General features: G+C 46.6%; 1 protein-coding gene across 1 annotated transcript in view; it reads right to left on the bottom strand.

Annotated features, from left to right (window-relative positions):
* NECTIN4 (nectin cell adhesion molecule 4) overlaps window positions 1-27,440 on the bottom strand; it is a 93,781-nt gene that overhangs the window by 27,900 nt on the left and 38,441 nt on the right. Inside the window, exons 5-7 of the mRNA XM_088448859.1 lie at window positions 18,953-19,100; window positions 11,843-11,924; window positions 11,680-11,754 (exon numbers count right to left, since the gene is read on the bottom strand). Coding sequence (XP_088304985.1) covers window positions 11,680-11,754; window positions 11,843-11,924; window positions 18,953-19,100 — 305 coding nt within the window. The remainder of the gene's footprint in view (window positions 1-11,679; window positions 11,755-11,842; window positions 11,925-18,952; window positions 19,101-27,440) is intronic.

The raw sequence follows: 27,440 nt of genomic DNA, 5'->3' as shown, positions 1-27,440 counted from the left end.
TAAGCACTGGGGCAGGGAGTGATGTGACCCCTAGTGTGTATGTGTGTGACCATGTGATGGGGAATATAGAGTGTAAGCACTGGGGCAGGGAGTGATGTGACCCCTAGTGTGTATGTGTGTGAGAATAGTGACTATAGAGTGTAAGCACTGGGGCAGGGAGTGATGTGACCCCTAGTGTGTATGTGTGTGAGAATAGTGACTATAGAGTGTAAGCTGAGGCAGGGAGTGATGTGATCCCTAGTGTGTATGTGTGTGAGAATAGTGACTATAGAGTGTAAGCTGAGGCAGGGAGTGATGTGACCCCTAGTGTGTATGTGTGTGAGAATAGTGACTATAGAGTGTAATCTGAGGCAGGGAATGATGTGACCCCTAGTGTGTATGTGTGTGAGAATAGTGACTATAGAGTGTAAGCCGAGGCAGGGAGTGATGTGATCCCTAGTGTGTATGTGTGTGAGAATAGTGACTATAGAGTGTAAGCACTGAGGCAGGGAGTGATGTGATCCCTAGTGTGTATGTGTGTGAGAATAGTGACTATAGAGTGTAAGCACTGAGGCAGGGAGTGATGTGATCCCTAGTGTGTATGTGTGTGAGAATAGTGAATATAGAGTGTAAGCACTGAGGCAGGGAGTGATGTGATCCCTAGTGTGTATGTGTGTGAGAATAGTGACTATAGAGTGTAAGCTGAGGCAGGGAGTGATGTGACCCCTAGTGTGTATGTGTGTGAGAATAGTGACTATAGAGTGTAAGCTGAGGCAGGGAGTGATGTGACCCCTAGTGTGTATGTGTGTGAGAATAGTGACTATAGAGTGTAATCTGAGGCAGGGAGTGATGTGACCCCTAGTGTGTATGTGTGTGAGAATAGTGACTATAGAGTGTAAGCTGAGGCAGGGAGTGATGTGATCCCTAGTGTGTATGTGTGTGAGAATAGTGACTATAGAGTGTAAGCTGAGGCAGGGAGTGATGTGACCCCTAGTGTGTATGTGTGTGAGAATAGTGACTATAGAGTGTAAGCTGGGGCAGGGAGTGATGTGACCCCTAGTGTGTATGTGTGTGAGAATAGTGACTATAGAGTGTAAGCTGAGGCAGGGAGTGATGTGACCCCTAGTGTGTATGTGTGTGAGAATAGTGACTATAGAGTGTAAGCACTGGGGCAGGGAGTGATGTGACCCCTAGTGTGTATGTGTGTGAGAATAGTGACTATAGAGTGTAAGCTGAGGCAGGGAGTGATGTGACCCCTAGTGTGTATGTGTGTGAGAATAGTGACTATAGAGTGTAAGCTGAGGCAGGGAGTGATGTGACCCCTAGTGTGTATGTGTGTGAGAATAGTGACTATAGAGTGTAAGCACTGGGGCAGGGAGTGATGTGACCCCTAGTGTGTATGTGTGTGAGAATAGTGAATATAGAGTGTAATCTGAGGCAGGGAGTGATGTGATCCCTAGTGTGTATGTGTGTGAGAATAGTGACTATAGAGTGTAAGCTGAGGCAGGGAGTGATGTGACCCCTAGTGTGTATGTGTGTGAGAATAGTGACTATAGAGTGTAAGCACTGGGGCAGGGAGTGATGTGACCCCTAGTGTGTATGTGTGTGAGAATAGTGACTATAGAGTGTAAGCTGAGGCAGGGAGTGATGTGACCCCTAGTGTGTATGTGTGTGAGAATAGTGACTATAGAGAGTAAGCACTGGGGCAGGGAGTGATGTGACCCCTAGTGTGTATGTGTGTGAGAATAGTGAATATAGAGTGTAAGCTGAGGCAGGGAGTGATGTGATCCCTAGTGTGTATGTGTGTGAGAATAGTGACTATAGAGAGTAAGCACTGGGGCAGGGAGTGATGTGACCCCTAGTGTGCATGTGTGTGAGAATAGTGACTATAGAGTGTAAGCTGAGGCAAGGAGTGATGTGATCCCTAGTGTGTATGTGTGTGAGAATAGTGACTATAGAGTGTAAGCTGAGGCAGGGAGTGATGTGACCCCTAGTGTGTATGTGTGTGAGAATAGTGACTATAGAGTGTAAGCTGAGGCAGGGAGTGATGTGACCCCTAGTGTGTATGTGTGTGAGAATAGTGAATATAGAGTGTAAGCTGAGGCAGGGAGTGATGTGACCCCTAGTGTGTATGTGTGTGAGAATAGTGAATATAGAGTGTAAGCACTGGGGCAGGGAGTGATGTGACCCCTAGTGTGTATGTGTGTGAGAATAGTGACTATTGAGTGTAAGCTGAGGCAGGGAGTGATGTGACCCCTAGTGTGTATGTGTGTGAGAATAGTGAATATAGAGTGTAAGCTGAGGCAGGGAGTGATGTGAGCCCTAGTGTGTATGTGTGTGAGAATAGTGAATATAGAGTGTAAGCTGAGGCAGGGAGTGATGTGACCCCTAGTGTGTATGTGTGTGAGAATAGTGACTATAGAGTGTAAGCTGAGGCAGGGAGTGATGTGACCCCTAGTGTGTATGTGTGTGAGCATGTGATGGGGAATATAGAGTGTAAGCACTGAGGCAGGGAGTGATGTGATCCCTAGTGTGTATGTGTGTGAGAATAGTGACTATAGAGTGTAAGCACTGGGGCAGGGAGTGATGTGACCCCTAGTGTGTATGTGTGTGAGAATAGTGACTATAGAGTGTAATCTGAGGCAGGGAGTGATGTGACCCCTAGTGTGTATGTGTGTGAGAATAGTGACTATAGAGTGTAAGCTGAGGCAGGGAGTGATGTGATCCCTAGTGTGTATGTGTGTGAGAATAGTGACTATAGATTGTAAGCTGAGGCAGGGAGTGATGTGACCCCTAGTGTGTATGTGTGTGAGAATAGTGACTATAGAGTGTAAGCTGAGGCAGGGAGTGATGTGACCCCTAGTGTGTATGTGTGTGAGAATAGTGACTATAGAGTGTAAGCTGAGGCAGGGAGTGATGTGACCCCTAGTGTGTATGTTTGTGAGAATAGTGACTATAGAGTGTAATCTGAGGCAGGGAGTGATGTGACCCCTAGTGTGTATGTGTGTGAGAATAGTGACTATAGAGTGTAAGCACTGGGGCAGGGAGTGATGTGACCCCTAGTGTGTATGTGTGTGAGAATAGTGAATATAGAGTGTAAGCTGAGGCAGGGAGTGATGTGACCCCTAGTGTGTATGTGTGTGAGAATAGTGACTATAGAGTGTAAGCACTGGGGCAGGGAGTGATGTGACCCCTAGTGTGTATGTGTGTGAGAATAGTGACTATAGATTGTAAGCTGAGGCAGGGAGTGATGTGACCCCTAGTGTGTATGTGTGTGAGAATAGTGACTATAGAGTGTAAGCTGAGGCAGGGAGTGATGTGACCCCTAGTGTGTATGTGTGTGAGAATAGTGACTATAGATTGTAAGCTGAGGCAGGGAGTGATGTGACCCCTAGTGTGTATGTGTGTGAGAATAGTGACTATAGAGTGTAAGCTGAGGCAGGGAGTGATGTGACCCCTAGTGTGTATGTGTGTGAGAATAGTGACTATAGAGTGTAATCTGAGGCAGGGAGTGATGTGACCCCTAGTGTGTATGTGTGTGAGAATAGTGACTATAGAGTGTAAGCACTGAGGCAGGGAGTGATGTGATCCCTAGTGTGTATGTGTGTGAGAATAGTGACTATAGAGTGTAAGCACTGGGGCAGGGAGTGATGTGACCCCTAGTGTGTATGTGTGTGAGAATAGTGACTATAGAGTGTAAGCTGAGGCAGGGAGTGATGTGACCCCTAGTGTGTATGTGTGTAAGAATAGTGACTATAGAGTGTAAGCTGAGGCAGGGAGTGATGTGACCCCTAGTGTGTATGTGTGTGAGAATAGTGACTATAGAGTGTAAGCTGAGGCAGGGAGTGATGTGACCCCTAGTGTGTATGTGTGTGAGAATAGTGAATATAGAGTGTAAGCTGAGGCAGGGAGTGATGTGATCTCCTAGTGTGTATGTGTGTGAGAATAGTGACTATAGAGTGTAAGCTGAGGCAGGGAGTGATGTGACCCCTAGTGTGTATGTGTGTGAGAATAGTGACTATAGAGTGTAAGCTGAGGCAGGGAGTGATGTGACCCCTAGTGTGTATGTGTGTGAGAATAGTGACTATAGAGTGTAAGCTGAGGCAGGGAGTGATGTGACCCCTAGTGTGTATGTGTGTGAGAATAGTGACTATAGAGTGTAAGCTGAGGCAGGGAGTGATGTGATCCCTAGTGTGTATGTGTGTGAGCATGTGATGGGGAATATAGAGTGTAAGCACTGGGGCAGGGAGTGATGTGACCCCTAGTGTGTATGTGTGTGAGCATGTGATGGGGAATATAGAGTGTAAGCACTGGGGCAGGGAGTGATGTGACCCCTAGTGTGTATGTGTGTGACCATGTGATGGGGAATATAGAGTGTAAGCACTGGGGCAGGGAGTGATGTGACCCCTAGTGTGTATGTGTGTGAGAATAGTGACTATAGAGTGTAAGCACTGGGGCAGGGAGTGATGTGACCCCTAGTGTGTATGTGTGTGAGAATAGTGAATATAGAGTGTAAGCTGAGGCAGGGAGTGATGTGACCCCTAGTGTGTATGTGTGTGAGAATAGTGACTATAGAGTGTAAGCACTGGGGCAGGGAGTGATGTGACCTCTAGTGTGTATGTGTGTGAGAATAGTGAATATAGAGTGTAAGCTGAGGCAGGGAGTGATGTGACCCCTAGTGTGTATGTGTGTGAGAATAGTGACTATAGAGTGTAAGCACTGGGGCAGGGAGTGATGTGACCCCTAGTGTGTATGTGTGTGAGAATAGTGACTATAGAGTGTAATCTGAGGCAGGGAGTGATGTGATCCCTAGTGTGTATGTGTGTGAGAATAGTGAATATAGAGTGTAAGCTGAGGCAGGGAGTGATGTGAGCCCTAGTGTGCATGTGTGTGAGAATAGTGACTATAGAGTGTAAGCACTGGGGCAGGGAGTGATGTGATCCCTAGTGTGTATGTGTGTGAGAATAGTGAATATAGAGTGTAAGCACTGGGGCAGGGAGTGATGTGATCCCTAGTGTGTATGTGTGTGAGAATAGTGAATATAGAGTGTAAGCTGAGGCAGGGAGTGATGTGAGCCCTAGTGTGTATGTGTGTGAGAATAGTGACTATAGAGTGTAAGCTGGGGCAGGGAGTGATGTGACCCCTAGTGTGCATGTGTGTGAGAATAGTGACTATAGAGTGTAAGCTGAGGCAGGGAGTGATGTGATCCCTAGTGTGTATGTGTGTGAGAATAGTGAATATAGAGTGTAAGCACTGGGGCAGGGAGTGATGTGACCCCTAGTGTGTATGTGTGTGAGAATAGTGACTATAGAGTGTAAGCTGAGGCAGGGAGTGATGTGAGCCCTAGTGTGTATGTGGTTGAGAATAGTGAATATAGAGTGTAAGCTGGGGCAGGGAGTGATGTGACCCCTAGTGTGTATGTGTGTGAGAATAGTGACTATAGAGTGTAAGCTGAGGCAGGGAGTGATGTGACCCCTAGTGTGTATGTATGTGAGAATAGTGACTATAGAGTGTAATCTGAGGCAGGGAGTGATGTGACCCCTAGTGTGTATGTGTGTGAGAATAGTGACTATAGAGTGTAAGCTGAGGCAGGGAGTGATGTGACCCCTAGTGTGTATGTATGTGAGAATAGTGACTATAGAGTGTAATCTGAGGCAGGGAGTGATGTGACCCCTAGTGTGTATGTGTGTGAGAATAGTGACTATAGAGTGTAAGCTGAGGCAGGGAGTGATGTGATCCCTAGTGTGTATGTGTGTGAGAATAGTGAATATAGAGTGTAAGCTGAGGCAGGGAGTGATGTGATCCCTAGTGTGTATGTGTGTGAGAATAGTGACTATAGAGTGTAAGCTGAGGCAGGGAGTGATGTGACCCCTAGTGTGTATGTGTGTGAGAATAGTGACTATAGAGTGTAAGCTGAGGCAGGGAGTGATGTGACCCCTAGTGTGTATGTGTGTGAGAATAGTGACTATAGAGTGTAAGCTGAGGCAGGGAGTGATGTGACCCCTAGTGTGTATGTGTGTGAGAATAGTGACTATAGAGTGTAAGCTGAGGCAGGGAGTGATGTGACCCCTAGTGTGTATGTGTGTGAGAATAGTGACTATAGAGTGTAAGCTGAGGTAGGGAGTGATGTGACCCCTAGTGTGTATGTGTGTGAGAATAGTGACTATAGAGTGTAAGCTGAGGCAGGGAGTGATGTGACCCCTAGTGTGTATGTGTGTGAGAATAGTGACTATAGAGTGTAAGCACTGGGGCAGGGAGTGATGTGACCCCTAGTGTGTATGTGTGTGAGAATAGTGACTATAGAGTGTAAGCTGAGGCAGGGAGTGATGTGACCCCTAGTGTGTATGTGTGTGAGAATAGTGACTATAGAGTGTAAGCTGAGGCAGGGAGTGATGTGACCCCTAGTGTGTATGTGTGTGAGAATAGTGACTATAGAGTGTAAGCTGAGGCAGGGAGTGATGTGACCCCTAGTGTGTATGTGTGTGAGAATAGTGACTATAGAGTGTAAGCTGAGGCAGGGAGTGATGTGACCCCTAGTGTGTATGTGTGTGAGAATAGTGACTATAGAGTGTAAGCTGAGGCAGGGAGTGATGTGACCCCTAGTGTGTATGTGTGTGAGAATAGTGACTATAGAGTGTAATCTGAGGCAGGGAGTGATGTGACCCCTAGTGTGTATGTGTGTGAGAATAGTGACTATAGAGTGTAATCTGAGGCAGGGAGTGATGTGACCCCTAGTGTGTATGTGTGTGAGAATAGTGACTATAGAGTGTAAGCTGAGGCAGGGAGTGATGTGATCCCTAGTGTGTATGTGTGTGAGAATAGTGACTATAGAGTGTAAGCTGAGGCAGGGAGTGATGTGACCCCTAGTGTGTATGTGGGTGACCATGTGATGGGTTATATAGAGTGTAAGCACTGGGGCAGGGAGTGATGTGACCCCTAGTGTGTATGTGTGTGACCATGTGAGGGGGAACATAGAGTGTAAGCTGAGGCAGGGAGTGATGTGATCCCTAGTGTGTATGTGTGTGAGAATAGTGAATATAGGCCCTCATTCAGAGCCGTACGCTCTGAGCAGAGCGCACGCTCTGAATGAGGGCCGGGCTCCATTTTCATGGAGCGTCCTCCTGGACGCTCGTATAGCTGTGGGTCACCACCCACAGGCTATACGAGCGTGGATTTTGATGCCCGCGATGGTCGTGACCATCGCGACCATCGAAATTGCGAGCCGGAGCCTGCGGTTGAGGTTTTCAACCGCAAGCTCCGGAGTGATTTTGGCTCTATCAGAGCCAAAATCACTCCCACTGACATCACTAGTGATGTCAGTGGGCCGGCTTCTGACGGGAGGCGTTCCCGTGGGAACGCCCCCGTCAGGGAGGCAAGCCCCCGGCATGCCCACCAAAGGGGGCGTGCTGTCAATCAACATTGACAGCACGCCCCCTTTGATCGGACACAACGAGCGAAGGAAAGTCCTTCGCTCGTCGTGTCTGGCGCATGCGCACGACGGAGCTCCCTCCGTCGTGCGCATGCTCAGTGCAGACCATCGACCCACTTGCGAGCGGACAGCCGCTCGCGAGTGGGTCTGAATCAGGCCCATAGAGTGTAAGCTGAGGCAGGGAGTGATGTGACCCCTAGTGTGTATGTGTGTGAGAATAGTGAATATAGAGTGTAAGCACTGGGGCAGGGAGTGATGTGATCCCTAGTGTGTATGTGTGTGAGAATAGTGACTATAGAGTGTAAGCTGAGGCAGGGAGTGATGTGACCCCTAGTGTGTATGTGTGTGAGAATAGTGACTATAGAGTGTAAGCTGAGGCAGGGAGTGATGTGACCCCTAGTGTGTATGTGTGTGAGAATAGTGACTATAGAGTGTAATCTGAGGCAGGGAGTGATGTGACCCCTAGTGTGTATGTGTGTGAGAATAGTGACTATAGAGTGTAAGCCGAGGCAGGGAGTGATGTGATCCCTAGTGTGTATGTGTGTGAGAATAGTGACTATAGAGTGTAAGCACTGAGGCAGGGAGTGATGTGATCCCTAGTGTGTATGTGTGTGAGAATAGTGACTATAGAGTGTAAGCACTGAGGCAGGGAGTGATGTGATCCCTAGTGTGTATGTGTGTGAGAATAGTGACTATAGAGTGTAAGCACTGAGGCAGGGAGTGATGTGATCCCTAGTGTGTATGTGTGTGAGAATAGTGACTATAGAGTGTAAGCTGAGGCAGGGAGTGATGTGATCCCTAGTGTGTATGTGTGTGAGAATAGTGACTATAGAGTGTAAGCTGATGCAGGGAGTGATGTGACCCCTAGTGTGTATGTGTGTGAGAATAGTGACTATAGAGTGTAATCTGAGGCAGGGAGTGATGTGACCCCTAGTGTGTATGTGTGTGAGAATAGTGACTATAGAGTGTAAGCACTGAGGCAGGGAGTGATGTGATCCCTAGTGTGTATGTGTGTGAGAATAGTGACTATAGAGTGTAATCTGAGGCAGGGAGTGATGTGACCCCTAGTGTGTATGTGTGTGAGAATAGTGACTATAGAGTGTAAGCTGAGGCAGGGAGTGATGTGATCCCTAGTGTGTATGTGTGTGAGAATAGTGACTATAGAGTGTAAGCTGAGGCAGGGAGTGATGTGACCCCTAGTGTGTATGTGTGTGAGAATAGTGACTATAGAGTGTAAGCCGAGGCAGGGAGTGATGTGACAGACCCGACATTCTCTGTAAAGTGCTGCGGATATGTGTGTGATAAATACGTACGGATAAGGCGCACATCAGATATTAATGGACGACTGAACTATTGTCATCACTCGTGGTTTTTAGATTGGTTTGGACTGCGCTTCCTCTGCAGCAGCTCTAATATTATAGTAGATAGTATATATGGCTTTATAGAGCACTTCTGAAGTAACTTGCATATGTATTTGTTTTGGATGAAAATAATAAAATAAAAATTATATTATAAAATAAAAATAAATTGACAAAGTGCCCAAGTGCATGAAACACGTTGGATAGATGTGACATACGCACAAGCCGAACTGGAAGTATCGCTCCGCAAACATCTGGTACAGCGGTAAACAAGCCGGGACAAGATCATGCTGGGAGAAGCCTGACCAGATCCCAGGAGACTCCGTTCGCCAGGATACAAGGTAGGAATAGGGACAATTAGCCAAAGCAGCTGTATCCTTACCTAAAGCATCGGACTCCACACGCTAAAGACTCACCCAGTAACCCGCACTACAAGCGCCTCCAACCACTCGCTCACTGAAGAGCTATAAACATATCAGTGTTACAGCAACTTACCCCGTTACCCTTCCACCCACCCTGCCTTATCTTTCCCATACCATTTACAACTTTTTCATTATTTTTATTTACCTATTTTTAATTTATTGTTTAATTTATTTATTTTTATTTTATAATATAATTTTTATTTTAGTATTTTCATCCAAAACAAATACATATGCAAGTTACTTCAGAAGCGCTCTATAAAACCACATACTCTATTGTTATCATTCAGTCTTCCATTAATCGTGCACAATAATGTGGAAACAACCATCGAAGCGCGCTCACGCTGGTCATTTCCAACATCAATCATCGGTTGAACATGCCGGTCAATCTGATAACGAGAGATTGATCATGTTCGGGGATGATGGAGGGAGCCTGCACTGACCGACTGACCATTCAGTGTAGGCACTGCAGGGGATGTTTGTAGTGTTGAATTATTTTTGAGAATTGAGCTATTTATTGACGGGATTGCACCTTATATGATATCAGTACAGGATTATTATAGTCCTATCAAAAGAGATTTTTTTTTTTTTTTTTTTAAGTATTTGTCTTTTTTATTGCAATAAATATATTGTTATACTATACTTGTATTTAGTGTATCTCTTGGGTCTGGGATATGCTATTGGCACTATCATTTATCTATTTGTCTTTTGGTATGTCTCCCCCTAGTGTGTACACTTCGCAGGACGTCTTTCCCTTTGTTATGTCTCCCCCTAGTGTGTACACTTCGCAGGACGTCTTTCCTTTTGGTATGTCTCCCCCTAGTGTGTACACTTCTCAGGACGTCTTTCCCTTTGGTATGTATCCCCCTAGTGTGTACACTTCGCAGGACGTCTTTCCCTTTGGTATGTCTCCCCCTAGTGTGTACACTTCTCAGGAAGTCTTTCCCTTTGGTATGTCTCCCCCTAGTGTGTACACTTCGCAGGACGTCTTTCCTTTTGGTATGTCTCCCCCTAGTGTGTACACTTCTCAGGATGTCTTTCCCTTTGGTATGTCTCCCCCTAGTGTGTACACTTCACAGGACGTCTTTCCCTTTGGTATGTCTCCCCCTAGTGTGTACACTTCTCAGGAAGTCTTTCCTTTTGGTATGTCTCCCCCTAGTGTGTACACTTCTCAGGATGTCTTTCCCTTTGGTATGTCTCCCCCTAGTGTGTACACGTCGCAGGACGTCTTTCCCTTTGGTATGTCTCCCCCTAGTGTGTACACTTCTCAGGAAGTCTTTCCCTTTGGTATGTCTCCCCCTAGTGTGTACACTTCTCAGGATGTCTTTCCCTTTGGTATGTCTCCCCCTAGTGTGTACACTTCACAGGATGTCTTTCCCTTTGGTATGTCTCCCCCTAGTGTGTACACTTCTCAGGGCGTCTTTCCTTTTGGTATGTCTCCCCCTAGTGTGTACACTTCGCAGGATGTCTTTCCCTTTGGTATGTCTCCCCCTAGTGTGTACACTTCTCAGGACGTCTTTCCTTTTGGTATGTCTCCCCCTAGTGTGTACACTTCTCAGGACGTCTTTCCTTTTGGTATGTCTCCCCCTAGTGTGTACACTTCTCAGGACGTCTTTCCTTTTGGTATGTCTCCCCCTAGTGTGTACACTTCTCAGGACGTCTTTCCTTTTGGTATGTCTCCCCCTAGTGTGTACACTTCTCAGGACGTCTTTCCTTTTGGTATGTCTCCCCCTAGTGTGTACACTTCTCAGGACGTCTTTCCTTTTGGTATGTCTCTCCCTAGTGTACACTATCAAATAGTTTTGTTAACACTTATTTGCATTAGGAATAGGCACTCATCAGAACCCACTTTAAGGGGAGGCAGAATTTTTGGGTAAAGGCAGAACTTGTAGCACCTCTTCAATAACATTTGCTTGAGCCTAAACTAAAATAATATTCCTGTTGAAAGGTCATTTTTGTTTTTATTTTTTTATTGCATATTCAACTTTTAAAGCAAAACTTTTTGTAAATGAAATATTAGTATTGTATCAGTGTTAGCAAGCAACAAATAATGCAGAAAATAGCCCAAATGTACAGTAGCTTGTGTGAGTAGCATTCTGTTATCTGTGGTGCCATGTACTGTACATAAACTATGATGCTGATATTACAGAGGGACAATGAGGATATAGGGTAATGGCGATAATACGGGGAAAACAGGGATCTCCCCGTCACATATGTATAGTGTAAGCTAGGGGTAGTTACCTGGGTAGTACAGGAAACCCCCTATAGTTGGGACCATTCCTTATAGCTCATGAGAAGATCTTTATCCCACAATCATTTAGCATTTGGGCAGAATTCGTTACAGCCTGCAGGAGCGCAAACTAGCACCGCGGCCGCCATTAGCCATATGTGACCATAGCGCTTAGATTGCCAATGAGCGCAGGGAAATAAAGACCTGACGTCATGAAGAGCAGACATGTAGAGTGTAGAGGACATGTGGTTGGGGGCTTCTTACCATCATTGAGCTGATGCTGGGGTCCCTTAGACTGTCAGGGTGATGTCCGCCTCTGAGATGAATGCTTTCCTCTAACTGATTACATGACATGGACGAGATGATAGCAGTTAGTATAAGTATAAGGGAGGGCAGATCATTATCACAGTGACATGTATGTGGTTACCTGCATCCGGGTATCTGTGCTGGCCGTGGTGGAGTTTAGTCTCCGCCGGGAATTCTGTCTAGATAAGGTGGAGAGCTCCTCGCTGAAATATACAATATTGGTTAGGTGTAATAAGATGCTTCCCAATACACAGCTATGTAATATAAGGAACTCTCCAGCAAGGCTCAGGCTAGGACACGTGTGTGTGTATATGGGGTATGATTGTGTCTATGGTAAGGTATAATAAACAGATATGTAATATAAGGGACTCTCCAGCAAGGCTCAGGCTAGGACACGTGTGTATATGGGGTATGATTGTGTCTATGGTAAGGTATAATACACAGCTATGTAATATAAGGGACTCTCCAGCAAGGCTCAGGCTAGGACACGTGTGTGTATATGGGGTATGATTGTGTCTATGGTAAGGTATAATACACAGCTATGTAATATAAGGGACTCTCCAGCAAGGCTCAGGCTAGGACACGTGTGTGTATATGGGGTATGATTGTGTCTATGGTAAGGTATAATAAACAGATATGTAATATAAGGGACTCTCCAGCAAGGCTCAGGCTAGGACACGTGTGTATATGGGGTATGATTGTGTCTATGGTAAGGTATAATACACAGCTATGTAATATAAGGGACTCTCCAGCAAGGCTCAGGCTAGGACACGTGTGTGTATATGGGGTATGATTGTGTCTATGGTAAGGTATAATACACAGCTATGTAATATAAGGGACTCTCTAGCAAGGCTCAGGCTAGGACACGTGTGTATATGGGGTATGATTGTGTCTATGGTAAGGTATAATACACAGCTATGTAATATAAGGGACTCTCCAGCAAGGCTCAGGCTAGGACACGTGTGTGTATATGGGGTATGATTGTGTCTATGGTAAGGTATAATACACAGCTATGTAATATAAGGGACTCTCCAGCAAGGCTCAGGCTAGGACACGTGTGTGTATATGGGGTATGATTGTGTCTATGGTAAGGTATAATACACAGCTATGTAATATAAGGGACTCTCCAGCAAGGCTCAGGCTAGGACACGTGTGTGTGTATATGGGGTATGATTGTGTCTATGGTAAGGTATAATAAACAGCTATGTAATATAAGGGACTCTCCAGCAAGGCTCAGGCTAGGACACGTGTGTATATGGGGTATGATTGTGTCTATGGTAAGGTATAATACACAGCTATGTAATATAAGGGACTCTCCAGCAAGGCTCAGGCTAGGACACGTGTGTGTATATGGGGTATGATTGTGTCTATGGTAAGGTATAATACACAGCTATGTAATATAAGGGACTCTCCAGCAAGGCTCAGGCTAGGACACGTGTGTGTATATGGAGTATGATTGTGTCTATGGTAAGGTATAAATACACAGCTATGTAATATAAGGGACTCTCCAGCAAGGCTCAGGCTAGGACACGTGTGTGTATATGGGGTATGATTGTGTCTATGGTAAGGTATAATACACAGCTATGTAATATAAGGGACTCTCTAGCAAGGCTCAGGCTAGGACACGTGTGTGTGTATATGGGGTATGATTGTGTCTATGGTAAGGTATAATACACAGCTATGTAATATAAGGGACTCTCCAGCAAGGCTCAGGCTAGGACACGTGTGTGTATATGGAGTATGATTGTGTCTATGGTAAGGTATAATACACAGCTATGTAATATAAGGGACTCTCCAGCAAGGCTCAGGCTAGGACACGTGTGTGTATATGGGGTATGATTGTGTCTATGGTAAGGTATAATACACAGCTATGTAATATAAGGGACTCTCCAGCAAGGCTCAGGCTAGGACACGTGTGTGTATATGGGGTATGATTGTGTCTATGGTAAGGTATAATACACAGCTATGTAATATAAGGGACTCTCCAGCAAGTCTCAGGCTAGGACACGTGTGTGTATATGGGGTATGATTGTGTCTATGGTAAGGTATAATACACAGCTATGTAATATAAGGGACTCTCCAGCAAGGCTCAGGCTAGGACACGTGTGTATATGGGGTATGATTGTGTCTATGGTAAGGTATAATACACAGCTATGTAATATAAGGGACTCTCCAGCAAGGCTCAGGCTAGGACACGTGTGTATATGGGGTATGATTGTGTCTATGGTAAGGTATAATACACAGCTATGTAATATAAGGGACTCTCCAGCAAGGCTCAGGCTAGGATACGTGTGTGTATATGGGGTATGATTGTGTCTATGGTAAGGTATAATACACAGCTATGTAATATAAGGGACTCTCCAGCAAGGCTCAGGCTAGGACACGTGTGTGTGTATATGGGGTATGATTGTGTCTATGGTAAGGTATAATACACAGCTATGTAATATAAGGGACTCTCCAGCAAGGCTCAGGCTAGGACACGTGTGTGTATATGGGGTATGATTGTGTCTATGGTAAGGTATAATACACAGCTATGTAATATAAGGGACTCTCCAGCAAGGCTCAGGCTAGGACACGTGTGTATATGGGGTATGATTGTGTCTATGGTAAGGTATAATACACAGCTATGTAATATAAGGGACTCTCCAGCAAGGCTCAGGCTAGGACACGTGTGTGTATATGGGGTATGATTGTGTCTATGGTAAGGTATAATACACAGCTATGTAATATAAGGGACTCTCCAGCAAGGCTCAGGCTAGGACACGTGTGTGTATATGGAGTATGATTGTGTCTGTGGTAAGGTATAATACACAGCTATGTAATATAAGGGACTCTCCAGCAAGGCTCAGGCTAGGACACGTGTGTGTGTATATGGGGTATGATTGTGTCTATGGTAAGGTATAATACACAGCTATGTAATATAAGGGACTCTCCAGCAAGGCTCAGGCTAGGACACGTGTGTGTATATGGGGTATGATTGTGTCTATGGTAAGGTATAATACACAGCTATGTAATATAAGGGACTCTCCAGCAAGGCTCAGGCTAGGACACGTGTGTGTATATGGGGTATGATTGTGTCTATGGTAAGGTATAATACACAGCTATGTAATATAAGGGACTCTCTAGCAAGGCTCAGGCTAGGACACGTGTGTGTGTATATGGGGTATGATTGTGTCTATGGTAAGGTATAATACACAGCTATGTAATATAAGGGACTCTCCAGCAAGGCTCAGGCTAGGACACGTGTGTGTATATGGAGTATGATTGTGTCTATGGTAAGGTATAATACACAGCTATGTAATATAAGGGACTCTCCAGCAAGGCTCAGGCTAGGACACGTGTGTGTATATGGGGTATGATTGTGTCTATGGTAAGGTATAATACACAGCTATGTAATATAAGGGACTCTCCAGCAAGGCTCAGGCTAGGACACGTGTGTGTGTATATGGGGTATGATTGTGTCTATGGTAAGGTATAATACACAGCTATGTAATATAAGGGACTCTCCAGCAAGGCTCAGGCTAGGACACGTGTGTGTGTATATGGGGTATGATTGTGTCTATGGTAAGGTATAATACACAGCTATGTAATATAAGGGACTCTCCAGCAAGTCTCAGGCTAGGACACGTGTGTGTATATGGGGTATGATTGTGTCTATGGTAAGGTATAATACACAGCTATGTAATATAAGGGACTCTCCAGCAAGGCTCAGGCTAGGACACGTGTGTATATGGGGTATGATTGTGTCTATGGTAAGGTATAATACACAGCTATGTAATATAAGGGACTCTCCAGCAAGGCTCAGGCTAGGACACGTGTGTATATGGGGTATGATTGTGTCTATGGTAAGGTATAATACACAGCTATGTAATATAAGGGACTCTCCAGCAAGGCTCAGGCTAGGACACGTGTGTGTATATGGGGTATGATTGTGTCTATGGTAAGGTATAATACACAGCTATGTAATATAAGGGACTCTCCAGCAAGGCTCAGGCTAGGATACGTGTGTGTGTATATGGGGTATGATTGTGTCTATGGTAAGGTATAATACACAGCTATGTAATATAAGGGACTCTCCAGCAAGTCTCAGGCTAGGACACGTGTGTGTATATGGGGTATGATTGTGTCTATGGTAAGGTATAATACACAGCTATGTAATATAAGGGACTCTCTAGCAAGGCTCAGGCTAGGACACGTGTGTATATGGGGTATGATTGTGTCTATGGTAAGGTATAATACACAGCTATGTAATATAAGGGACTCTCCAGCAAGGCTCAGGCTAGGACACGTGTGTATATGGGGTATGATTGTGTCTATGGTAAGGTATAATACACAGCTATGTAATATAAGGGACTCTCCAGCAAGTCTCAGGCTAGGACACGTGTGTGTATTTGGGGTATGATTGTGTCTATGGTAAGGTATAATACACAGCTATGTAATATAAGGGACTCTCCAGCAAGGCTCAGGCTAGGACACGTGTGTATATGGGGTATGATTGTGTCTATGGTAAGGTATAATACACAGCTATGTAATATAAGGGACTCTCCAGCAAAGCTCAGGCTAGGACACGTGTGTGTGTGTGTGTGTATATGGGGTATGATTGTGTCTATGGTAAGGTATAATACACAGCTATGTAATATAAGGGACTCTCCAGCAAGTCTCAGGCTAGGACACGTGTGTGTATATGGGGTATGATTGTGTCTATGGTAAGGTATAATACACAGCTATGTAATATAAGGGACTCTCCAGCAAGTCTTAGGCTAGGACACGTGTGTGTATATGGGGTATGATTGTGTCTATGGTAAGGTATAATTCACAGCTATGTAATATAAATGACTCTAACCCTCCAACCCAGTGCTTAACCTCCCTCTCCCTGCACACTAAACCTAACCCCTCTGTACCCATCCCCCCCATAGGTACCCCTGGCTGTGTTCTATATATTCTGTAACCCTAATCTGTACCCATCCCTCCCCCCATAGGTACCCCTGGCTGTGTTCTATATATTCTGTAACCCTAATCTGTACCCATCCCTCCCCCCATAGGTACCCCTGGCTGTGTTCTGTATGTTCTATAACCCTAATCTGTACCCATCCCTCCCCCCCATAGGTGCCCCTGACTGTGTTTTGTAACCCTAATCTGTACCCATCCCTCCCCCCATATGTACCCCTGGCTGTGTTCTGTATGTTCTGTAACCCTATTCTATACCCATCCCTCCCCCCATAGGTGCCCCTGACTGTGTTCTATATATTCTGTAACCCTAATCTATACCCAACCCTCCTCCCATATGTACCCCTGGCTGTGTTCTGTATGTTCTGTAACCCTAATCTGTACCCATACCTCCTCCCATAGGTACCCCTGGCTGTGTTCTGTATGTTCTGTAACCCTAATCTGTACCCATCCCTCCCCCCCATAGGTACCCCTGGCTGTGTTCTGTAACCCTAATCTGTACCCATCCCTCCTCCCCATAGGTACCCCTGGCTGTGTTCTGTAACCCTAATCTGTACCCATCCCTCCCCCCCATAGGTACCCCTGGCTGCGTTCTATATGTTCTTTAACCCTAATCTATACCCATCCCTCCTCCCATAGGTACCCCTGGCTGTGTTCTATATGTTCTTTAACCCTAATCTGTACCCATACCTCCTCCCATAGGTACCCCTGGCTGTGTTCTATATGTCCTGTAACCCTAATCTGTACCCATCCCTCCCCCCCATAGGTACCCCTGGCTGCGTTCTATATGTTCTTTAACCTTAATCTGTACCCATACCTCCTCCCATAGGTACCCCTGGCTGTGTTCTATATGTCCTATAACCCTAATCTGTACCCATCCCTCCCCCCATAGGTACCCCTGGCTGTGTTCTGTAACCATATTCTATACCCAACCCTCCTCCCATATGTACCCCTGGCTGTGTTCTGTATGTTCTGTAACCCTAATCTGTACCCATCCCTCCCCCCCATAGGTACCCCTGGCTGCGTTCTATATGTTCTTTAACCCTAATCTATACCCATCCCTCCTCCCATAGGTACCCCTGGCTGTGTTCTATATGTTCTTTAACCCTAATCTGTACCCATACCTCCTCCCATAGGTACCCCTGGCTGTGTTCTATATGTCCTGTAACCCTAATCTGTACCCATCCCTCCCCCCCATAGGTGCCCCTGGCTGTGTTCTATATGTCCTGTAACCCTAATCTGTACCCATCCCTCCCCCCCATAGGTGCCCCTGGCTATGTGTTCTATATGTCCTGTAACCCTAATCTATACCCATCCCTCCCCCCCCATAGGTACCCCTGGCTGTGTTCCATATGTCCTGTAACCCTAATCTGTACCCATCCCTCCCCCCCATATGTACCCCAGGCTGTGTTTTGTAACCCTAATCTATACCCATCCCTCCCCCCCATAGGTACCCCTGGCTGTGTTCTGTATGTTCTGTAACCCTAATCTATACCCATCCCTCTTCCCATATGTACCCCTGGCTGTGTTCTGTATGTTCTGTAACCCTAATCTATACCCATCCCTCTTCCCTTTTGTACCCCTGGATGTGTTCTATATGTTCTGTAACCCTAATCTGTACCCATCCCTCCCTCCCATAGGTACCCCTGGCTGTGTTCTGTAACCCTAATCTATACCCATCCCTCCCCCCCATAGGTACCCCTGGCTGTGTTCTGTATGTTCTATAATCCTAATCTATACCCATCCCTCCCCCCCCATATGTACCCCTGGCTGTGTTCTGTAAATCCTGTAACCCTAATCTATACCCATCCCTACTCCCATAGGTACCCCTGGCTGTGTTCTGTATATTCTGTAACCCTAATCTGTACCCATCCCTCCCTCCCATAGGTACCCCTGGCTGTGTTCTGTAACCCTAATCTATACTCATCCCTCCCCCCCATAGGTACCCCCCTGGCTGTATTCTGTAACCCTAATCTATACCCATCCCTCCTCCCATAGGTACCCCTGGCTGTGTTCTGTATGTTCTATAATCCTAATCTGTACCCATCCCTCCCCCCCATAGGTTCCCCTGGCTGTGTTCTATATGTCCTGTAACCCTAATCTGTACCCATCCCTCCTCCCATAGGTGCCCCTGGCTGTGTTCTATAGGTTCTGTAACCCTAATCTATACCCATCCCTCCCCCCATAGGTACCCCTGGCTGTGTTCTATATGTTCTGTAACCCTAATCTGTACCCATCCCTCCTCCCATATGTACCCCTAAGTCATGCATCCCATTTCACTTACATTTTCTCTGAAAGCTTCTTTGTTTTCCTCTTGTGATGGCGATTCACTAGGAGTACAATTATCACCAGAATCACCAGTAGGATGGCGGTCACTACAGCCACGGACACCAATGAGATTGATACCACATCCACCTTACGAGGTTCACTGGCTGTTAGAGAAGGTAAAATGGTTATTTTATGTATTGTTCACTGAACAGTCTTGAAATATTCGGCCCATAACTCATAGTCCTACAATGATGACCATCTGCTACTCCCACTGTCTCTCAGAAACATCATTGGAAGATGGAGATAATCATTGCTACAAGTCCCATCCATATACAACAATGCCAGAGAGTACCATGGGAAATACACATATTACTGATGTAGTAGGGCGCTCAGGAGGCCACAGAGATATAACTGCTCCCCGGTACCATCTGCAGAACTCGCTAAGAACATTGAGCTGGTTCTATATGTGGGTGATCAGGGTGATGGACACATGGGTATGTCCTTGGAGAAAGGGCTTCCTATGCCATCTACATGATGCCCTCTTATACAATATACAGTATGTGGGTATCAACACATGGGCATGTCACTGGAAGAATGGGCTGGTCATCTCTGCCATCTACATGATGCCCTCATATACAATATACAGTATGTGGGTGATCAGGTGATGGACACATGGGCATGTCACTGGAAGAACGGGCTTCCTATGCCATCTACATGATGCCCTCATATACAATATACAGTATGTGGGTGATCAGGTGATGGACACATGGGCATGTCACTGGTAGAACGGGCTTCATATGCCATCTACATGATGCCCTCATATACAATATACAGTATGTGGGTGATCAGGTGATGGACACATGGGCATGTCACTGGAAGAACGGGCTTCCTATGCCATCTACATGATGCCCTCATATACAATATACAGTATGTGGGTGATCAGGTGATGGACACATGGGCATGTCACTGGAAGAACGGGCTTCCTATGCCATCTACATGATGCCCTCATATACAATATACAGTATGTGGGTGATCAGGTGATGGACACATGGGCATGTCACTGGAAGAACGGGCTTCCTATGCCATCTACATGATGCCTTCTGGTACAATCTAGGTGACGCCTACCTCATATGGAATTTCCAGGGTCTGTGTTGTGTCATGTCTTCCTAGTGATTAATGTTATATTACTGTAAAGGCGATTTCTTGATTTACGATCATAGCAACGTGACGGCTCACTTAGTGTATCTACACTGTGCTGGGATTATTCAGATGGAATCCCCAGTACCATTCTAGCTGTAGAATCACATATAGGGCGGTAATCAATTAGCTTTGCGTCCGCGATAAAGTCCTGCTTACCGGACTTTTTGCCTACAGTACATCGCGTCTTTGGGGCGCAAAATCTTATCGTGTGCATCCCCGCTATTCGCCGTATTCAATTCCAAAAGACGTGAAAATGGCAACCAGCAAAGTCAGAACAGGTGGAAAGTAGCGTCAGAATCGGGGAAATCAGCCTGAACCCCCCAAAAAGATGCAGAAACATTGGGGATCAATGTAGATGTCCCTGAATAGTCCTAATAAAACTGTTTGGGGTACTTACGTTGGTACAATAGCCTCTAATTAGCGTCTTTGCACAAGTGGTGAAGAATGGCATAAAGCTGTATTTTTGGAGAATATAAGTAGTCCTGGCACATTTGGGGTACCTGATAATGGGTGCAAGCATGGTTTAATGTCTCAAGTGAAATTTTAAAAAAAGTTAAATTCCTCCGTCATAAAGCACCTGAAACCCCCAAAACACTTGGCCCCTTCTTAGCGCACCCCCAGAACCTTATTTCGCTAGTTTTTGAAGTTGTCCCCCCACTTTGTACTTTATCACCCCCCAAATGAAAGTACTTTTTTTGGGGTGTTATGTTTATTTCTGGATTTTTTTGATGCAGTTGTCCATTTGGGGGGCTGTCCCAAGGGCTCTGAGAGATTTCCCCACCTTTACACCCCAAAATAAAAATGTTGCACCTCTTTTCTCCTGCTATTCAGAGGCGAATCTTTTTTGCCTATTACATTGCAGTGACTTCCTGTGTACGCAAAAAACGGATGGAATTGAATACGAAGATAAGTTTAATCCATGCGAAAAGACGCAATCGACGATACTTTTTGCGGATCTCGGCTTTTCGCATCTAATTGAATACGCCCCATAATAGGTTACGCCTGGCATCAGTGTATAACTACTGGACTGGGTTTGTCCTGAAGGTTACATGTCACATTATGATTGACATCCTGCTTTAGGGGGCAGATTACAGATACCCTAAGGGCTCCTTACACTAATCATCCTCACACAGGGCCTGGTGCAGAGGTGCAGGCTGATGTATGTGCAGGTAAGTGATTACTGAGCATTACAGATACCCTAAGGGGTCCTTACACTAATCATCCTCACACAGGGCCTGGTGCAGAGGTGCAGGCTGATGTGTGTGCAGGTAAGTGATTACTGAGCATTACAGATACCCTAAGGGGTCCTTACACTAATCATCCTCACACAGGGCCTGGTGCAGAGGTACAGGCTGATGTGTGTGCAGGTAAGTGATTACTGAGCATTACAGATACCCTAAGGGGTCCTTACACTAATCATCCTCACACAGGGCCTGGTGCAGAGGTACAGGCTGATGTGTGTGCAGGTAAGTGATTACTGAGCATTACAGATACCCTAAGGGGTCCTTACACTAATCATCCTCACACAGGGCCTGGTGCAGAGGTACAGGCTGATGTGTGTGCAGGTAAGTGATTACTGAGCATTACAGATGCCCTAAAGGGTCCTTACACTAATCATCCTCACACAGGGCCTGGTGCAGAGGTACAGGCTGATGTATGTGCAGGTAAGTGATTACTGAGCATTACAGATGCCCTAAGGGGTCCTTACACTAATCCTCACACAGGGCCTGGTGCAGAGGTGCAGGCTGATGTGTGTGCAGGTAAGTGATTACTGAGCATTACAGATACCCTAAGGGGTCCTTACACTAATCATCCTCACACAGGGCCTGGTGCAGAGGCGCAGGCTGATGTGTGTGCAGGTAAGTGATTACTGAGCATTACAGATACCCTAAGGGGTCCTTACACTAATCATCCTCACACAGGGCCTGGTGCAGAGGTGCAGGCTGATGTGTGTGCAGGTAAGTGATTACTGAGCATTACAGATACCCTAAGGGGTCCTTACACTAATCATCCTCACACAGGGCCTGGTGCAGAGGTACAGGCTGATGTGTGTGCAGGTAAGTGATTACTGAGCATTACAGATACCCTAAGGGGTCCTTACACTAATCATCCTCACACAGGGCCTGGTGCAGAGGTACAGGCTGATGTGTGTGCAGGTAAGTGATTACTGAGCATTACAGATACCCTAAGGGGTCCTTACACTAATCATCCTCACACAGGGCCTGGTGCAGAGGTACAGGCTGATGTGTGTGCAGGTAAGTGATTACTGAGCATTACAGATGCCCTAAAGGGTCCTTACACTAATCATCCTCACACAGGGCCTGGTGCAGAGGTACAGGCTGATGTATGTGCAGGTAAGTGATTACTGAGCATTACAGATGCCCTAAGGGGTCCTTACACTAATCCTCACACAGGGCCTGGTGCAGAGGTGCAGGCTGATGTGTGTGCAGGTAAGTGATTACTGAGCATTACAGATACCCTAAGGGCTCCTTACACTAATCATCCTCACACAGGGCCTGGTGCAGAGGCGCAGGCTGATGTGTGTGCAGGTAAGTGATTACTGAGCATTACAGATACCCTAAGGGGTCCTTACACTAATCATCCTCACACAGGGCCTGGTGCAGAGGTACAGGCTGATGTTTGTGCAGGTAAGTGATTACTGAGCATTACAGATACCCTAAGGGGTCCTTACACTAATCATCCTCACACAGGGCCTGGTGCAGAGGTACAGGCTGATGTGTGTGCAGGTAAGTGATTACTGAGCATTACAGATACCCTAAGGGGTCCTTACACTAATCATCCTCACACAGGGCCTGGTGCAGAGGTACAGGCTGATGTATGTGCAGGTAAGTGATTACTGAGCATTACAGATACCCTAAGGGGTCCTTACACTAATCATCCTCACACAGGGCCTGGTGCAGAGGTGCAGGCTGATGTTTGTGCAGGTAAGTGATTACTGAGCATTACAGATGCCCTAAGGGGTCCTTACACTAATCATCCTCACACAGGGCCTGGTGCAGAGGTACAGGCTGATGTGTGTGCAGGTAAGTGATTACTGAGCATTACAGATACCCTAAGGGGTCCTTACACTAATCATCCTCACACAGGGCCTGGTGCAGAGGTGCAGGCTGATGTTTGTGCAGGTAAGTGATTACTGAGCATTACAGATGCCCTAAGGGCTCCTTACACTAATCATCCTCACACAGGGCCTGGTGCAGAGGTACAGGCTGATGTTTGTGCAGGTAAGTGATTACTGAGCATTACAGATACCCTAAGGGGTCCTTACACTAATCATCCTCACACAGGGCCTGGTGCAGAGGTACAGGCTGATGTGTGTGCAGGTAAGTGATTACTGAGCATTACAGATGCCCTAAGGGCTCCTTACACTAATCATCCTCACACAGGGCCTGGTGCAGAGGTGCAGGCTGATGTTTGTGCAGGTAAGTGATTACTGAGCATTACAGATACCCTAAGGGGTCCTTACACTAATCATCCTCACACAGGGCCTGGTGCAGAGGTGCAGGCTGATGTGTGTGCAGGTAAGTGATTACTGAGCATTACAGATACCCTAAGGGGTCCTTACACTAATCATCCTCACACAGGGCCTGGTGCAGAGGTGCAGGCTGATGTATGTGCAGGTAAGTGATTACTGAGCATTACAGATACCCTAAGGGGTCCTTACACTAATCATCCTCACACAGGGCCTGGTGCAGAGGTACAGGCTGATGTGTGTGCAGGTAAGTGATTACTGAGCATTACAGATACCCTAAGGGGTCCTTACACTAATCATCCTCACACAGGGCCTGGTGCAGAGGTGCAGGCTGATGTTTGTGCAGGTAAGGGATTACTGAGCATTACAGATACCCTAAGGGGTCCTTACACTAATCATCCTCACACAGGGCCTGGTGCAGAGGTGCAGGCTGATGTGTGTGCAGGTAAGTGATTACTGAGCATTACAGATACCCTAAGGGGTCCTTACACTAATCATCCTCACACAGGGCCTGGTGCAGAGGTGCAGGCTGATGTGTGTGCAGGTAAGTGATTACTGAGCATTACAGATACCCTAAGGTCTCCTTACACTAATCATCCTCACACAGGGCCTGGTGCAGAGGCGCAGGCTGATGTGTGTGCAGGTAAGTGATTACTGAGCATTACAGATACCCTAAGAGGTCCTTACACTAATCATCCTCACACAGGGCCTGGTGCAGAGGTACAGGCTGATGTGTGTGCAGGTAAGTGATTACTGAGCATTACAGATGCCCTAAGGGGTCCTTACACTAATCATCCTCACACAGGGCCTGGTGCAGAGGAACAGGCTGATGTGTGTGCAGGTAAGTGATTACTGAGCATTACAGATGCCCTAAGGGGTCCTTACACTAATCATCCTCACACAGGGCCTGGTGCAGAGGTACAGGCTGATGTGTGTGCAGGTAAGTGATTACTGAGCATTACAGATACCCTAAGGGGTCCTTACACTAATCATCCTCACACAGGGCCTGGTGCAGAGGCGCAGGCTGATGTTTGTGAAGGTAAGTGATTACTGAGCATTACAGATACCCTAAGGGCTCCTTACACTAATCATCCTCACACAGGGCCTGGTGCAGAGGTACAGGCTGATGTGTGTGCAGGTAAGTGATTACTGAGCATTACAGATACCCTAAGGGGTCCTTACACTAATCATCCTCACACAGGGCCTGGTGCAGAGGTACAGGCTGATATTTGTGCAGGTAAGTGATTACTGAGCATTACAGATACCCTAAGGGGTCCTTACACTAATCATCCTCACACAGGGCCTGGTGCAGAGGTGCAGGCTGATGTATGTGCAGGTAAGTGATTACTGAGCATTACAGATACCCTAAGGGGTCCTTACACTAATCATCCTCACACAGGGCCTGGTGCAGAGGTACAGGCTGATGTGTGTGCAGGTAAGTGATTACTGAGCATTACAGATACCCTAAGGTCTCCTTACACTAATCATCCTCACACAGGGCCTGGTGCAGAGGTACAGGCTGATGTGTGTGCAGGTAAGTGATTACTGAGCATTACAGATACCCTAAGGGGTCCTTACACTAATCAGCGTCACACAGGGCCTGGTGCAGAGGTGCAGGCTGATGTGTGTGCAGGTAAGTGATTACTGAGCATTACAGATGCCCTAAGGGGTCCTTACACTAATCATCCTCACATAGGGCCTGGTGCAGAGGTGCAGGCTGATGTTTGTGCAGGTAAGGGATTACTGAGCATTACAGATACCCTAAGGGGTCCTTACACTAATCATCCTCACACAGGGCCTGGTGCAGAGATGCAGGCTGATGTGTGTGCAGGTAAGTGATTACTGAGCATTACAGATGCCCTAAGGGCTCCTTACACTAATCATCCTCACACAGGGCCTGGTGCAGAGGTGCAGGCTGATGTGTGTGCAGGTAAGTGATTACTGAGCATTACAGATACCCTAAGGTCTCCTTACACTAATCATCCTCACACAGGGCCTGGTGCAGAGGTACAGGCTGATATTTGTGCAGGTAAGTGATTACTGAGCATTACAGATACCCTAAGGGGTCCTTACACTAATCATCCTCACACAGGGCCTGGTGCAGAGGTGCAGGCTGATGTATGTGCAGGTAAGTGATTACTGAGCATTACAGATACCCTAAGGGGTCCTTACACTAATCATCCTCACACAGGGCCTGGTGCAGAGGTACAGGCTGATGTTTGTGCAGGTAAGTGATTACTGAGCATTACAGATACCCTAAGGGGTCCTTACACTAATCATCCTCACACAGGGCCTGGTGCAGAGGTACAGGCTGATGTATGTGCAGGTAAGTGATTACTGAGCATTACAGATACCCTAAGGGGTCCTTACACTAATCATCCTCACACAGGGCCTGGTGCAGAGGTGCAGGCTGATGTGTGTGCAGGTAAGTGATTACTGAGCATTACAGATACCCTAAGGGGTCCTTACACTAATCATCCTCACACAGGGTCTGGTGCAGAGGTACAGGCTGATGTGTGTGCAGGTAAGTGATTACTGAGCATTACAGATGCCCTAAGGGGTCCTTACACTAATCATCCTCACACAGGGCCTGGTGCAGAGGTGCAGGCTGATGTGTGTGCAGGTAAGTGATTACTGAGCATTACAGATACCCTATGGGGTCCTTACACTAATCATCCTCACACAGGGCCTGGTGCAGAGGTACAGGCTGATGTGTGTGCAGGTAAGTGATTACTGAGCATTACAGATACCCTAAGGGCTCCTTACACTAATCATCCTCACACAGGGCCTGGTGCAGAGGTGCAGGCTGATGTGTGTGCAGGTAAGTGATTACTGAGCATTACAGATACCCTAAGGGGTCCTTACACTAATCATCCTCACACAGGGCCTGGTGCAGAGGTGCAGGCTGATGTGTGTGCAGGTAAGTGATTACTGAGCATTACAGATACCCTAAGGGGTCCTTACACTAATCATCCTCACACAGGGCCTGGTGCAGAGGTACAGGCTGATGTGTGTGCAGGTAAGTGATTACTGAGCATTACAGATACCCTAAGGGGTCCTTACACTAATCATCCTCACACAGGGCCTGGTGCAGAGGTACAGGCTGATGTGTGTGCAGGTAAGTGATTACTGAGCATTACAGATGCCCTAAGGGGTCCTTACACTAATCATCCTCACACAGGGCCTGGTGCAGAGGTGCAGGCTGATGTGTGTGCAGGTAAGTGATTACTGAGCATTACAGATACCCTAAGGGGTCCTTACACTAATCATCCTCACACAGGGCCTGGTGCAGAGGTACAGGCTGATGTTTGTGCAGGTAAGTGATTACTGAGCATTACAGATACCCTAAGGGGTCCTTACACTAATCATCCTCACACAGGGCCTGGTGCAGAGGTACAGGCTGATGTTTGTGCAGGTAAGTGATTACTGAGCATTACAGATACCCTAAGGGGTCCTTACACTAATCATCCTCACACAGGGCCTGGTGCAGAGGTGCAGGCTGATGTGTGTGCAGGTAAGTGATTACTGAGCATTACAGATACCCTAAGGGGTCCTTACACTAATCATCCTCACACATGGCCTGGTGCAGAGGTGCAGGCTGATGTGTGTGCAGGTAAGTGATTACTGAGCATTACAGATGCCCTAAGGGGTCCTTACACTAATCATCCTCACACAGGGCCTGGTGCAGAGGTGCAGGCTGATGTTTGTGCAGGTAAGTGATTACTGAGCATTACAGATACCCTAAGGTCTCCTTACACTAATCATCCTCACACAGGGCCTGGTGCAGAGGTGCAGGCTGATGTGTGTGCAGGTA

This window comes from Taudactylus pleione, unplaced genomic scaffold, assembly GCF_031769625.1.
Source record: "Taudactylus pleione unplaced genomic scaffold, aTauple2 ptg000469l, whole genome shotgun sequence".
NCBI classification, from domain to species: Eukaryota; Metazoa; Chordata; class Amphibia; order Anura; family Myobatrachidae; genus Taudactylus; species Taudactylus pleione.
The sequence above is the reverse complement of the archived record's forward strand: the minus strand, read 5'-3'. Positions and strand labels throughout refer to the sequence as shown.